This window comes from Tachyglossus aculeatus, chromosome 4 (assembly GCF_015852505.1).
Source record: "Tachyglossus aculeatus isolate mTacAcu1 chromosome 4, mTacAcu1.pri, whole genome shotgun sequence".
Taxonomy (NCBI): Eukaryota; Metazoa; Chordata; class Mammalia; order Monotremata; family Tachyglossidae; genus Tachyglossus; species Tachyglossus aculeatus.
Window position 1 is genome coordinate 37168683 of NC_052069.1, and position 14268 is coordinate 37182950.

Consider the following 14268-nt stretch of genomic DNA (forward strand, 5'->3'; position numbering starts at 1 on the left):
ATCTGAGTGAAGTCAGGCCGAATGACGTGACCGTCTCGCCCCTTCACATTCCCCGTGGTCCCCACGGAATAATAATAATAATGATGGTATTTGTTAAGCACTTACCATGTGCCAAGCACTGTTCTAAGCGCCGGGGGGGAATTCAAGGTGATCAGGTTGTCCCACGTGGGGCTCACAGTCTTCATCCCCATTTTACAGATGAGGGAACTGAGGCCCAGAGAAGAGAAGTGACTTGCCCAAAGTCACCCAGCTGACAGCGGAGCGGGGATTTGAACCCATGACCTGTGACTCCAAAGCCCGGGCTCTTTCCACTGAGCCACGCTGCTTCTCTTCAGATTCGTGTAGCCTAAATACGATGTCCTTGAGGTTCAGATTCTTAGCAGGGGCCTGTGTTCTGTCCAGGAAGCCTCCCGGCGCATCTTTTTTGGGTTTTCTTTTTCATCCCATTGATTTGTTTCCGTCACTTTTCGTTTCCCAGTTCTGTTTTTGGTAAATCTCGGGTAAAAGAAAACTGACCGATGCTTTACACAGACACAAGACCACAGTCCTTCCCGCATTGCGTCTCTTCGGGCCAGCTGGTTTGGTCTCGATTCTAGACGCGAGAGGAACGCTCTCCAGTTGCTCAGGAGCGCTCAGTCCGAATCACGCAGTAGAATCAAGCAATCAATCGTATTGATTGAGCGCTTACTGTGTGCAGAGCACTGTACTAAGCGCTTGGGAAGTACAAGGTGGCAACATCTAGAGACAGTCCCTACCCAACAGTGGGCTCACAGTCTAGAAGGGGCTCACAGTCAGTGCACGTTATAATAATAATGATGGCATTTGGTAAGCACTTACTATGTGCCAAGCACTGTTCTAAGCGCTGAGGAGGTTACCAGGTCATCAGGTTGTCCCACGTGGGGCTCACAGTCTTCATCCCCATTTTCCAGATGAGGGAACTGAGGCCCAGAGAAGTGAAGTGACTTGCCCAAAGTCACACAGCCGACAGTTGGCGGAGCGGGGATTTGATCCCATGACCTCTGACTCCAAAGCCCGGGCTCTTTCCACTGAGCCACGCTGCTTCTCGGGATATGTGAGCCCACTGTTGGGTAGGGACCGTCTCTCTATGTTGCCAACTTGTACTTCCCAAGCGCTTAGCACAGTGCTCTGCACACAGTAAGCGCTCAATAAATACGATTGATTGATATAGCAGGACAACCTGACGCCAGGTGATTTTTGAGCCCGTTTTAGCCGCTGCGATTTCCGTTTTACAGAGAACCGTGAGATTCTGTGAACAGCTGTCCACTGTCATACCGAACTCGCACGTTTATTACCGAAGAGGCCTGGCCCTGAAGAAAATCATCCCGCAGTGTGTCGCCAGAGATTTCACCGATCTGATCGTCATCAACGAAGATCGCAAAGTACCGAGTATCCTTTGAAAAATAAGTCACCGTATTCCAGTTGTCTCGCGTGAGGTGATCGTGCCCTTACTGCTGAATCCAAGATAAAGTCATCAGGATGTGCTGTTGTTTCTCATTCTAATTTCCTTTAGGTACCGACGATCATATACTGCCCTAATGTGTAAGATAGGTAGTCTATCACCTGCTCTCAGGCGTGCTTTGCTTCCTCAGGCGTCCTGTAATTATCACCCGCCGAAGCACTCTTTAGGAAAACCGGTGAATTCTCTCCCATCTTGATCCTTCGGCATCTTTACTGAAGTTGGTAGGTCCAAATTCAGCGACTTAATGAACATAATAATTATTATTATTATATTAAGGGCTTACTATGTTCCTGAGTAACTTAGTAAGTAACTTCGTTACTTAGAAGCAGTGTGGCTCGGTTTAAAGAGGCCGGGCTTTGGAGTCACAGGTCAGGGGTTCAAATCCCAGTTCCGCCAGTTGTCAGCTGTGTGACTTTGGACAAGGCACTTCTCTGGGCCTCAGTTCCCTCATCTGGAAAATGGGGATGAAGACTGTGAGCCCCCCGTGGGACAACTTGATCGCCTTGTTACCTCCCCAGCGCTTAGAACAGTGCTTTGCACATAGTAAGTGCTGAATAAATGCCATCATTATGATGTGCCAGGCACTGTACTGAACACTGGACTTAATTGATTGAAATCCAAAACCTACAACTAAAAATGGCTCGATTTTAAAGTGTTTCTGGGCATTGTAGCTGCACAAGATGAGTGCTACAGATAGACTGTGAGCCTGTTGTTGGGTAGGGACCGTCTCTATATGTTGCCAACTTGTACTTCCCAAGCGCTTAGTACAGTGCTCTGCATACAGTAAGCGCTCAAGAAATACGAATGAATGTTCAGATCACCCACCTTGACCCAGGCCACAATTACCCAAGGCGATTGAGGGATGAAAGCCGCCTTATCCCTTTCCCTTCCCTCCACCCGTGTCACATATGTTGCCAACTTGTACTTCCCAAGCGCTTAGTACAGTGCTCTGCACACAGTAAGCGCTCAATAAATACAATTCAATGAGTCATGACAAGAAGAAAAATAATGGCGATGTTTGTTTAGCGCTTCCTACGTGCCAGGCACTGTACTAAGGGCTGGGGTAGCTACTGGGTAATTGGGGTGGACACAGTCCCTATCCCATCCAGAGCTCACGGTCCCTAGCCCCATTTTACAGGTGAGGGAACTGAGGCAGAGAGAACTTACGTGACCTGCCCAAGGTCACACAGCAGACAAGTGGCAGAGCTGGGATTAGAACCCAGTCCTCCAATTCCCAAGCCCGGGCTCTGTCCGCTAAGCCACACCGCTTCTCCTGCTAGCCCGTACATTCAGAGTCGGGGGAGACTGGCTTCTTGAAAAGATTTTTTATATGTTTTGTTTTGTTGTCTGTCTCCCCCTTCTACCGTGAGCCCATTGTTGGGTAGGGACCGTCTCTATATGTTGCCGACTTGTGCTTTCCAAGCGCTTAGTACAGTGCTCTGCACACAGTAAGTGCTCAATAAATACAATTGATTAAAATGTGACAGAAACCTGGGATTTCCTCAGAGTCCACCTTGACAAGATTTTTTACATGTTTTGTTTTGTCTGTCTCCCCCTTCTATTGTGAGCCCGTTGTTGGGTAGGGACCGTCTCTAGATGTTGCCGACTTGTGCTTCCCAAGCGCTTAGTACAGTGCTCTGCACACAGTAAGCACTCAAATACGATTGAATGAAATGTGACAGAGAGAAACCTGGGATTTCCTCAGAGTCCACCTTGACAAGATTTTTTACATGTTTCGTTTTGTTGTCTGTCTCCCCCTTCTACTGTGAGTCCGTTGTTGGGTAGGGACTGTCTCTATATGTTACCGACTTGTGCTTCCCAAGCGCTTAGCACAGTGCTCTGCACACAGTACGCGCTCAGTAAATATGATTGAATGAAATGTGACAGAGAGAAACCTGGGATTTCCTCAGGGTCCACCTTGACAAGATTTTTTACATGTTTTGTTTTGTCGTCTGTCTCCCCCTTCTACTGTGAGCCTGTTGTTGGGTAGGGACCGTCTCTAGATGTTGCCGACTTGTGCTTCCCAAGCGCTTAGTACAGTGCTCTGCACACAGTAAGCGCTCAATAGATACGATTGAATGAAATGTGACAGCCTTGAAAAGATTTTTTACATGTTTTGTTTTGTTGTCTGTCTCCCCCTTCTACTGTGAGCCTGTTGTTGGGTAGGGACCGTCTCTAGATGTCGCCGACTTGTGCTTCCCAAGCGCTTAGTACAGTGCTCTGCACACAGTACGCGCTCAATAAATATGATTGAATGAAATGTGACAGAGAGAAACCTGGGATTTCCTCAGGGTCCACCTTGACAAGATTTTTTACGTGTTTTGTTGTCTGTCTCCCCCTTCTACTGTGAGCCCGTTGTTGGGTACGGACCATCTCTAGATGTTGCTGACTTGTGCTTCCCAAGCGCTTAGCACAGTGCTCTGCACACAGTAAGCGCTCAATAAATACGACTGACTGAATGAAATGTGACAGAGAGAAACCTGGGATTTCCTCAGAGTCCATCTTAGAGCAGCCGGTCTCCGATAAACTTGGATTACCGCGGGAGTTTGGGGGCTCCCCGTGTCCTTGACCTCATTACCGGGGACACCAGGCTCAGGATTAGGCTTCTGTGGTGGTGTTCATCCGGAAGTGGGTTTTTTGATGGGAAGGGTGGCTGTTTAAATCCAGTCAGGGACACAGTGTAACAGGGGCAGCGGGGCTTAATCCCGATCCATCCTCCAACCCGGCGTGCCGGGCACGCGAGAACCCACCCATTCATCTACCTCAGCTGAAAGTTGAATCTGCGTGTTCGTGTTCTTAACCTTATAAACAGATGGCCTCGTATTAAGTCATCTGCCGAATGGCCCCACCGCTCACTTCAGAATGAGCAGCGTTCGCCTGCGAAAAGAAATCAAGGTGAGGAGTTTATTGTGCGTCTTTTAAAATTACACCCCTCAAGTTCCTCCGTGCGTTCGTGCTGGGCCTGCGTGGTTCAAGTCCTCGGTGGTTTGTGTTTCTGTGGAGAGTGATTTTTACTGTGAGGGAAACCTGGAAGAGTTGCCATTCCTTGCAAATGCCAACCACTTCTCCAGTTTTATAAGGAAATGTTACTGCCACGTTACCCGTCGCCAGTTTAACGAGAAGTTGAGCCGTCTGTTCAGAGTAGTTCAAAGAACTGAGCCTAATCTTTTCTTTTGAGGCAATTGCGCTGGATAAAAGGATCTTATTTAATACCTACAATTTAGAAAGAGTCATTGAAGCTAATGGCTGTGACTACCACTGAATTTAAAACAGACCTACTGGCTCTTTCCCATCCCCTTACCCCACTCACTTAATCTGCCAACTCTGCACTCTCCTATTTAATTACTCTTCATTCTGTTTCTCTGACTTAATCTTGGCCTGACTTTTTTTTCCTCCCGTTCTTACTTCCGAACCTCTTTCCCCCTCTCATCTGCCTCCTTGTCTCTATTTTCTTCCCCCCCTTCTTTCTCCAAACCCCGGGTCTGCCTCCTTCTCTGTGGGTTTATCGCAGTCTCTAATTTTCCATCTCTCTGCGAGATATTCATTCATTCATTCAATCGTATTTATTGAGCGCTTACTGTGTGCAGAGCACTGTACTAAGCGCTTGGGAAGTACAAGTCAATCAATCAATCGTATTTATTGAGCGCTTACCGTGTGCAGAGCACTGTACTAAGTCGGCAACACATAGAGAGACGGTCCCTACCTAGCAGCGGGCTCACAGTCTAGATGGGGGAGACAGACAACAAAACAAAACATATTAACAAAATAAATAGAATAAATTTGTTAAAGCGCTTACTATGTGCCAAGCACTGTTCTAAGCACAAGGTGATCAGGTCATCCCACATGGAGCTCACAGTCTCCATCCCCATTTTCCAGATGAGGTCACTGATCACGCGATCAGCTTTTCAGATCCGAGTTGTAGATTCGTCTGAGCAGAGTGCCCTTTTCAAATCTGAAGCGTGAAATTCCCTAATTGGGCGGAAATTTTTTTTTTAACGTAAAAAGACGCAGCCGCTGGGGGTTTGGCGTCTGCCGCCATGTCCTCAGCCTCCTTATCCTGTAGTAATTATTCGCCGGTAACTTTTCCAGAGAAAGGGGAAGGCACCCACTGAACATTTACCCGAAGTCATTCTGAATAATTTCACCACGCGCCTGGGTCATTCCATCGGACGCATGCTTGCTTCGCTCTTTCCGCACGACCCCCAGTTCGTCGGGAGACAAGTTGCCACGTTCCACAACCAGCGGGATTACATCTTTTTCCGATTCCACAGGTGAAAGGGAAGTTTTAACCCAGAGGGTTTCGATCCTGGGGTGACCCAGGGGGTAATTATCGGGGTTTAAGTTTCCAAAATTTCAAGTTTGACCGTTCGTGGCAGTTGCTACGGTAACACCCCCGTCCCCTCCAGGGTTTGCAAACGGCTGAACCGGGGATGAGTATCCCAGCCGGCCCGCGGAACGGTTTCGCTCGATTGAAAATGTTGGCCTCCGACGTCGATCCCCCACGGGACAGTATCCAAACCTTGGTTTTGAGGTTGGGATTGTATAGCGAGTGAGTAGAATAATGAGACTTTGATGAAACAGAAATAGACTCTGGGTTACCCAGTCGTTCAGTCTATCAACGGTATATTGGAGGCAGAGGTCATGGGTTCAAATCCCGGCTCCGCCACTTGTCAGCCGTGTGACTGTGGGCAAGTCACTTCCCTTCTCTGAGCCTCAGTTACCTCACCTCACTTCACTTCGGAGAAGCAGCGTGGCTCAGTGGAAAGATCACGGGCTTTGGAGTCAGAGGTCATGGGTTCGAATCCTGGCTCCGCCACATCTCTGCTGTGTGACCTTGGGCAAGTCACTTAACTTCTCTGAGCCTCAGTTACCTCATCTGTAAAATGGGGGTTAAGACTGTGAGCCCCACGTGGGACAACCTGATCACTTTGTACCCCCCCAGCGCTTAGAACAGTGCTTTGCACATAGTAAGCGCTTAACAAATGCCGACATTATTATTATTATTCTCTGGGCCTCGGTTCCCTCATCTGTAAAATGGGGGTTAAGACTGTGAGCCCCCACCGTGGGACAACCTGATCACCTTGTATAGAACAGTGCTTTGTGCATAGTAAGTGCTTAATAAATACTGTCATTATTATTATTTATTGAGTGCTTGCCGTGTGCAGAGCACCGTACTAAACTCTTAGGAGAGTACAGTACAACAGAGTTGGCAAACTCATCTCCTGCCCACAAGGAGTTTACGGGAAAGTTCGCAGAGAGGGGAGAAGGAAGAAACACTGATGCATTGTCAATGTGCTATTTATTGAGCGCTTACTGTGTGCAGAGCACTGCACTAAGCACTGGGATTGAAACTGTAGAAGCAGATCGGACACACACCCTGTCTCACACGGGGCTCACAGTCTCAGAGGGAGAGAGAAAGGGCATTAGATTCCCATTTTGCAGACGAGGAAGTTAAGGCACGGAGAAGTGAAGTGGCTTGCCCAAGGTCTCACGACAGGCAAATTCATCCATTCATTCAATCGTATTTATTGAGCGCTTACTGTGTGCAGAGCACTGCGCTAAGCCCTGGGATTGAAACTACAGAAGCAGATCGGACACACACCCTGTCTCAGAAGGAGAGAGAAAGGGCATTAGATTCCCATTTTGCAGACAAGGAAGTTAAGGCACAGAAAAGTGAAGTCGCTTGCCCAAGGTCTCATGACAGGCAAATTCATCCATTCAGTCAATCGTATTTATTGAGCGCTTACTGTGTGCAGAGCACTGCACTAAGCACTGGGATTGAAACTGTAGAAGCAGATCGGACACACACCCTGTCTCACACAGGGCTCAGTCTCAGAGGGAGACAGAAAGGGCATTAGAGTCCCATTTTGCAGACGAGGAAGTTAAGGCACGGAGAAGTGAAGTCGCTTGCCCAATGTCTCATGACAGGCAAATTCACTCAATCGTATTTATTGAGCGCTTACTGTGTGCAGAGCACTGTACTGAGCGCTTGGGAAGTACAAGTTGGCAACAGATAGAGACGGTCCCTACCCCACAACAGGCTCACAGTCTAGAAGGGGGAGATGGACAATGAAACAAAACATGGGGACAGGGGTCAGGTCATCAGAAGAAATAGAAATAAAGCTAGGTGCACATCATTAACAAAATGAATAGTAAATATGTACAAGTAAAATAAATAATCCAGGTCCCGTGGAGCCCAGTCTCTTTCTCCTTGGCCGTGCTGCAAGCACACACTGCTCGAGGCTTCCACAATACACCACCTTACGTTTTCAGGTTTAACTATTACGTTTAAAGAAAGATTCAATCAATCAATCGTATTTATTGAGCGCTTACTGTGTGCAGAGCACTGGACTAAGCGCTTGGGAAGTACAAGTTGGCAACATATAGAGACAGTCCCTACCCAACAGTGGGCTCACAGTCCAACTGTCCCGCTGAAAAAAATCTGCTTCTCCAAGGCAATATCGTTCCTGCATTTATCCCCATTTTACACACCTGGGAAAACGGAGTTTTGAGGGGGTTTTTTTTCTTCCTGTCCGATAAGGGCTATGGGAGCCTTAATTCACGGGTCAGATTTGTCGCCTTTTCAGTTCTTCCACTGACACGGTTCCTCGTGGCTTTTGTCTCCGAAGGTACATTTTTCAAAGTGAGAAGAAGGTGGGAATTCAAGAGCTGGGCCCCCGTTTTACCTTAAAACTCCGGTCTCTTCAGAAAGGAACCTTTGACTCTAAATACGGAGAGTACGAATGGGTCCATAAGGTACGTTGGCCTGTCCTGGTTTGAAATGTCGCAGAACAAGCAGCTCAGGATTCTTCACAACCCATAGCCCTAAAGGAGGTTTTGTACTTCCGTACCTCTCCTTGGACTCTCTCCTTTCCCCGATCTGTAATTTATTTTCATGTCCGTCTCCCCCCGGTAGACTGTAAGCTCCTTATTCATTCATTCAGTCGTATTTATTGAGCGCTTACTGTGTGCAGAGCACTGTACTAAGCGCTTGGGAAGTCCAAGTTGGCAACATCTAGAGACGGTCCCTACCCAACAGCGGGCTCACAGTCTAGAGGGGGAGACAGACAACAGAACAAAACATATTAACAAAGTAAAATAAATAGAATAGTAAATATGTACAAGTTAAACAACGTGGCTCAGTGGAAAAGAGCCCGGGCTTTGGAGTCAGAGGTCATGGGTTCATATTCCGCCTCCGCCGCTTGTCAGCTGTGTGACTTTGGGCAGGTCACTTAACTTCTCTGTGCCTCAGTTCCCTCCTCTGTAAAATGGGGATTAAGACTGTGAGCCCCACGTGGGACAACCCGATCACCTTGTAAACTCCCCAGCGCTTAGAACAGTGCTTTGCACATAGTAAGCGCTTAATAAATGCCATTATAATAAATACGTACAAATATATATTCATCCTTATGGGGGGGGATCACGTCTACCTTATATTGTACTCTCCCACGCTCTTAGTACAGTGCCTTGCCTAGACTGTGAGCCCATTGTTGGGTAGGGACCGTTTCTATGTGTTGCCAACTTGTACCTCCCAAGCGCTTAGTACAGTGCTCTGCACACAGTAAGTGCTCAGTAAATACGATGGAAAGACTGATTGAAAGTGCACGATCGAAACTGGTCGTAGATTGATTATTGCCAGATCTGTGGCTTATCGGCAGTTAATGCCGAAGGGGTGCATAGCAATCAGTCATGCTTACCGTGCGCCGAGCGCTATAATATTTTCATTCATTGTCGTATTTATTGAGCGCTTACTGTGTGCAGAGCACTGGACTAAGCGCTTGGGAAGTACAAGTCAGTCGTATTTATTGAGCGCTTACTGTGTGCAGAGCACTGTACTAAGTCGGCAACACATAGAGAGATGGTCCCTACCCAACAGCAGGCTCACAGGCTAGAAGGGGGAGACAGAGAACAAAACCAAACATATTAACACAATAAAATAAATAGAATAAATTTGTTAAAGCGCTTACTATGTGCCAAGCACTGTTCTAAGCACAAGGTGATCAGGTCATCCCACGTGGAGCTCACAGTCTCCATCCCCATTTTCCAGATGAGGTCACTGAGGCCCAGAGAAGCGAAGTGACTTGCCTGAAGTCACACAGCTAAGTGGGGAGCGGGGATTCGAACCCATGACCTCTGACTCCAAAGCCCGGGCTCCTTCCACCGAGCCACACTTGTTCCCTGCTTCTTCACTGTACTAAGCGCTTGGGAGAGTACAGTTTAACAGATTCGGTTGACACGTTCCCTGCCCACAAAGAGCTTATAGCCTAGAGGTGGGACAGGCATTAAAATAAATTTTAATGCTGTGGGGTAAATAGGGCGTGGTTAAAGGGTACAAATCCCCGTTTGATGCAGAAGTGAGGGCTCAGTTGGGGAAGGATTTTTGGAGGAGATCCGCGTGGCTCAGTGGGAAGAACCCGGGCTTTGGAGTCAGAGGTCATGGGTTCGAATCCCAGCTCTGCCACTTGTCAGCTGGGTAACCTTGGGCAAGTCAATCAATCAATCGTATTTATTGAGCGCTTACTGTGTGCAGAGCACTGTACTAAGTGCTTGGGAAGTACACGTTGGCAACATAGAGACGGTCCCTACCCAACAGTGGGCTCACAGTCTAGAAGTTAAAGACTGAGCCCACCGTTCGGTAGGGACCGTCTCTAGATGTCTTCTATATAGAATTGAAGTGACTTGCCCAAAGTCACACAGCTAAGTGGTGGAGTCAGGATTTGAACGCATGACCTCTGACTCCAAAGCCTGGGCTCTTCCTACTGAGCCACACTGAGGGTGGAAAGATGAGTCTGCATTTTAGATGACATGTCAAGATGGGGATGGCAGCAGGATGAAGTACTTAATCAATCGTATTTATTGAGCGTTTACTGTGTGCAGAGCACTGTACTAAGCGCTTGGGAAGGACAAGTCGGCAACGGCGAGAGACGGTCCCTACCCGACTGGGCTCACAGTCTAGAAGGGGGAGACAGAGAACAGAACAAAACATATTAAAATAAGATAGAGTAATACTGGAGAGGGGAGAGGTCGGGGTTGAAAAGGGGGATTGGAGAATCTCCCTCCATGGGATCAAAGTTGAAGTCAAGGGAATCAATCAATCAATCGTATTTATTGAGCGCTTACTGTGTGCAGAGCACTGTACTAAGCGCTTGGGAAGTACAAGTTGGCAACACATAGAGAGACGGTCCCTACCCAACAGTGGGCTCGCAGTCTAGAAGGGGGAGACAGACAACAAAACAAAACGTATTAACAAAATAAAATGAATAGATGTGTACAAGTAAAATAAATCAGTAAGTAGAGTAATACTGGAGAGGAGAGAAGTTGGGGTTGAAAAGGGGGATTGGGGAATCTCCCTTCATGGGATTGGAGTTGAAGTCAAGGGAATCAATCAATCGTATTTATTGAGCGCTTACTGTGTGCAGAGCACTGTACTAAGCGCTTGGGAAGTACAAGTTGGCAACATATAGAGACGGGAAGCAAGTGGAAGCTGAGTTGTGGGGGCCTTTCTGTCTCTAAGGGCGCGGATGGAGTCGGAGAATAGAAAGGCACTCAGAACTGAACTAGGGATCCCCCTGAGTTAGGAGCCGGGAAAAAGAGGAGCCGATGAAAATCAATCAATCAATCAATCAATCGTATTTATTGAGCGCTTACTGTGTGCAGAGCACCGTACTAAGCGCTTGGGAAGTCCAAGTTGGCAACATATAGAGACGGTCCCTACCCAACAGCGGGCTCACAGTCTAGGAGCATGAAAGGCATTAAGGAGGAAGAGGAGCTGATGAAATCAATCAATCAATCAATCGTATTTATTGACGGCTTACTGTGTGCAGAGCACTGTACTAAGCGCTTGGGAAGTACAAGTTGGCAACATAGAGACGGTCGCTACCCAACCGTGGGCTCACAGTCTAGAAGCATGAAAGGCATTAAGGAGCTGCCACAGGTAGAAGGAGAACCGGGAGAGGACAACGGCAGCCAAGCCAAAGTTGGAATTTTTCCGGGAGTGAGGAGGGGAAAACACAACGTAGGAGGCCACTGAGAGGCCAAGCAAGGTTAGCATGGAGTAGCCGCCCGTTGGATTTGGCTAGAAGGATGTCAGAGGGGTTGGTTTTCATCCATTCACTCATTCAATCGTATTTATTGAGCGCTTACTGTGTGCAGAGCACTGGACTAAGCGCTGGGGAAGTACGACTGAATGAAACATAGAGCCGGTCCCTACCCAACAGCGGGCTCACGGTCTAGAAGGGGGAGATGGACAACAAAACAAAACATATTAACCAAATAAAATAGAATAAGTATGTACAAGTAAAATGAATAGGGTAATAAATCCGTACAAACATATATCCAGGTGCTGTGGGGAGGGGAAGGAGGTAAGGCAAGGGGGTGGGGAGAGGAAGGAGGGGGCTCAGTCTGGGAAGGCCTCCTAACTGTTATAAAGATTTTTGTTCTTGGCACAGCCCTAAATTTGTTCTGTATCAACATTCATATTTTGCCAAGTTAAGGCTAGTTAAGGCAAGCGCTTAATACAGTGCTTTGCATATGTTCTCTGTCTCCCCCTTCTAGACTGTGAGCCCGCTGTTGGGTAGGGACCGTCTCTAGATGTTGCCAGCTTGGACTTCCCAAGCGCTTAGTCCAGTGCTCTGCACACAGTAAGCGCTCAGTAAATACGATTGAATGAATGAATGAAAGATAAGGTTGTAACCAAACAGGAAATTTGCCCACAGCTAATCTAAACTAGTCCAACACTAAAAAAAAAAAAAACCCTGCTCTGATCATCGCAATTAGAGAAGCCACGTGGCTCAGTGGAAAGAGCTTGGGCTTTGGAGTCAGAGGTCACGGGTTCAAATCCCAGCTCCGCCAACTATCAGCTGTATGACTTTGGGGAAGTCACTTCACTTCTCTGGGCCTCAGTTACCTCATCTGTAAAATGGGGATGAAGACTGTGAGCCCCCCGTGGGACAACCTGATCACCTTGGTCCTCCCCAGTGCTTAGAACAGTGCTTTGCACATAGTAAGTGCTTAATAAATGCCATTATTATTATTATTATTATTATTACAAGTTGGCAACATCAATCAATCAATCAATCGTATTTATTGAGCACTTACTGTGTGCAGAGCACTGTACTAAGCGCTTGGGAAGTACAAGTTGGCAACATATAGAGACGGTCCCTCCCCAACAGCAGGCTCACAGTCTAGAAGGGGGAGACAGAGAACAAAACAAAAATATTAACAAAATAAAATAAATATGTACAAGTAAAATAAATAACACAAACATTTTTTACATGTTTTGTTGTCGTTGCTGACTTGTGCTTCCCAAGCGCTTAGTCCAGTGCTCTGCACACAGTAAGCGATTGATTGAAAAGATTTTTTACATGTTTTGCTGTCTGTCTCCCCCTTCTACTGTGAGCCCGTTGTTGGGTAGGGACCGTCTCTAGATGTTGCCGACTTGTGCTTCCCAAGCGCTTAGTCCAGTGCTCTGCACACGGTAAGCGCTCAATAAATACGATTGATTGTGGGGAAGGAAAGGAGGGGGCTCAGTGTGGGAAGGCCTCCTGGAGGAGGTGAGCTCTCAGTAGGGCTTTGAAGGGAGGGAGGGTGGATGGAGGACGGGCCTGGGTTCTAATCCTACCACCTCCATCCGTCTGCTGTGCGACCCTGGGCCTGTCACTTCACTTCTCTGTTTCATGAGGAGTGAAGGTAGTGAGAATGAGATCTCAGAGGGAAAGAAATGGTGGGATGATAACCAGAGGGAGTCAAAACACTACTTTATTTTGTTGTATTTTTTTGAAGACATAGGGGAAGGACCTAGTGGAGAGAGTTGTAGGGGAGCGGGCAAGAATTTTAGGAGGAAGATTTACTCTGCGGCTGGATTTCTACCCCTTGCAGCATTGGAAGGATGGAGAGATGCAAATTGTAGGGAGATGACTCCTGATGATAGTTTCCATTTTACTGATGAAATAGGTGGCAAGTTTGTTAGGGGCGAGAGGTGGGATTTGAAGAGGAATAGGAATTTTACTGATGAAATAGGTGGCAAGTTTGTTAGGGGCGAGAGGTGGGATTTGAAGAGGAATAGGAATTTTACTGATGAAATAGGTGGCAAATTTGTTCGTTAGGGGCGAGAGGTGGGATTTAAAGAGGAATAGGAATTTTACTGATGAAATAGGTGGCAAATTTGTTCGTTAGGGGCGAGAGGTGGGATTTGAAGAGGAATAGGAAGTTCCTCTTCCTGTGAAGAGGAAGCTAAAGTTGAAACAGCTGGTGTTTGGGGATCAATAAGGATGTACTGCTCAAGGCTCAGGTGGAATCGAAGCGCAGAGATATACCTGCACTTGGCCTCTTTCAAGTTAGGTTTAATATTAAGTATGTAGTCAAATGCGTGCATGCTAAATTAGAGGCTGTTTACCAATATTGCCGTCGCTCGTGTTTCACTTCTCAAATGCCACGGTTACCATGAGGTCTTCCTGTTTTACATTTCAGCCACGTGAAATGGATACGAGTAGGAGGAAATTCCATTTATAAAGCAAGCGAGGAAATGGTACCTTGTTGAATCGGTCACCTGGGCCTGGCTGCCCTGGAAGGTTTCTCCACCTAAAGTTATTTTGGACGGCCTCTTCCGAGCCGGGACCACAGATGTGTTTGCCAACAGCCCAGACACGACCGTTGCTTATTCTTTGACCTTTTTATAGCCTGCAGTTGGACAAGCTGCAGTGGATTGTTTCATCACATCCTTCCTGCCAGAGGAACTAAAATAAAGGGAGTATGGAAAGTTATTTTTAATAACAGGTTTGTTGAGCCTT

The 14268-nt window shown here is 47.2% G+C and overlaps 1 protein-coding gene across 1 annotated transcript in view; it reads left to right on the forward strand.

Moving 5' to 3' along the window:
- The window catches only part of RPF1 (ribosome production factor 1 homolog), a 30511-nt gene extending 16248 nt beyond the window's left edge, over window positions 1-14263 (forward strand). The window contains exons 5-9 of the mRNA XM_038745088.1: window positions 1254-1407; window positions 4293-4375; window positions 5570-5751; window positions 8110-8236; window positions 13949-14263. Coding sequence (XP_038601016.1) covers window positions 1254-1407; window positions 4293-4375; window positions 5570-5751; window positions 8110-8236; window positions 13949-13990 — 588 coding nt within the window. The 3' untranslated portion in view covers window positions 13991-14263. The remainder of the gene's footprint in view (window positions 1-1253; window positions 1408-4292; window positions 4376-5569; window positions 5752-8109; window positions 8237-13948) is intronic.
- The last annotated feature ends 5 nt before the right edge of the window (window positions 14264-14268 follow it).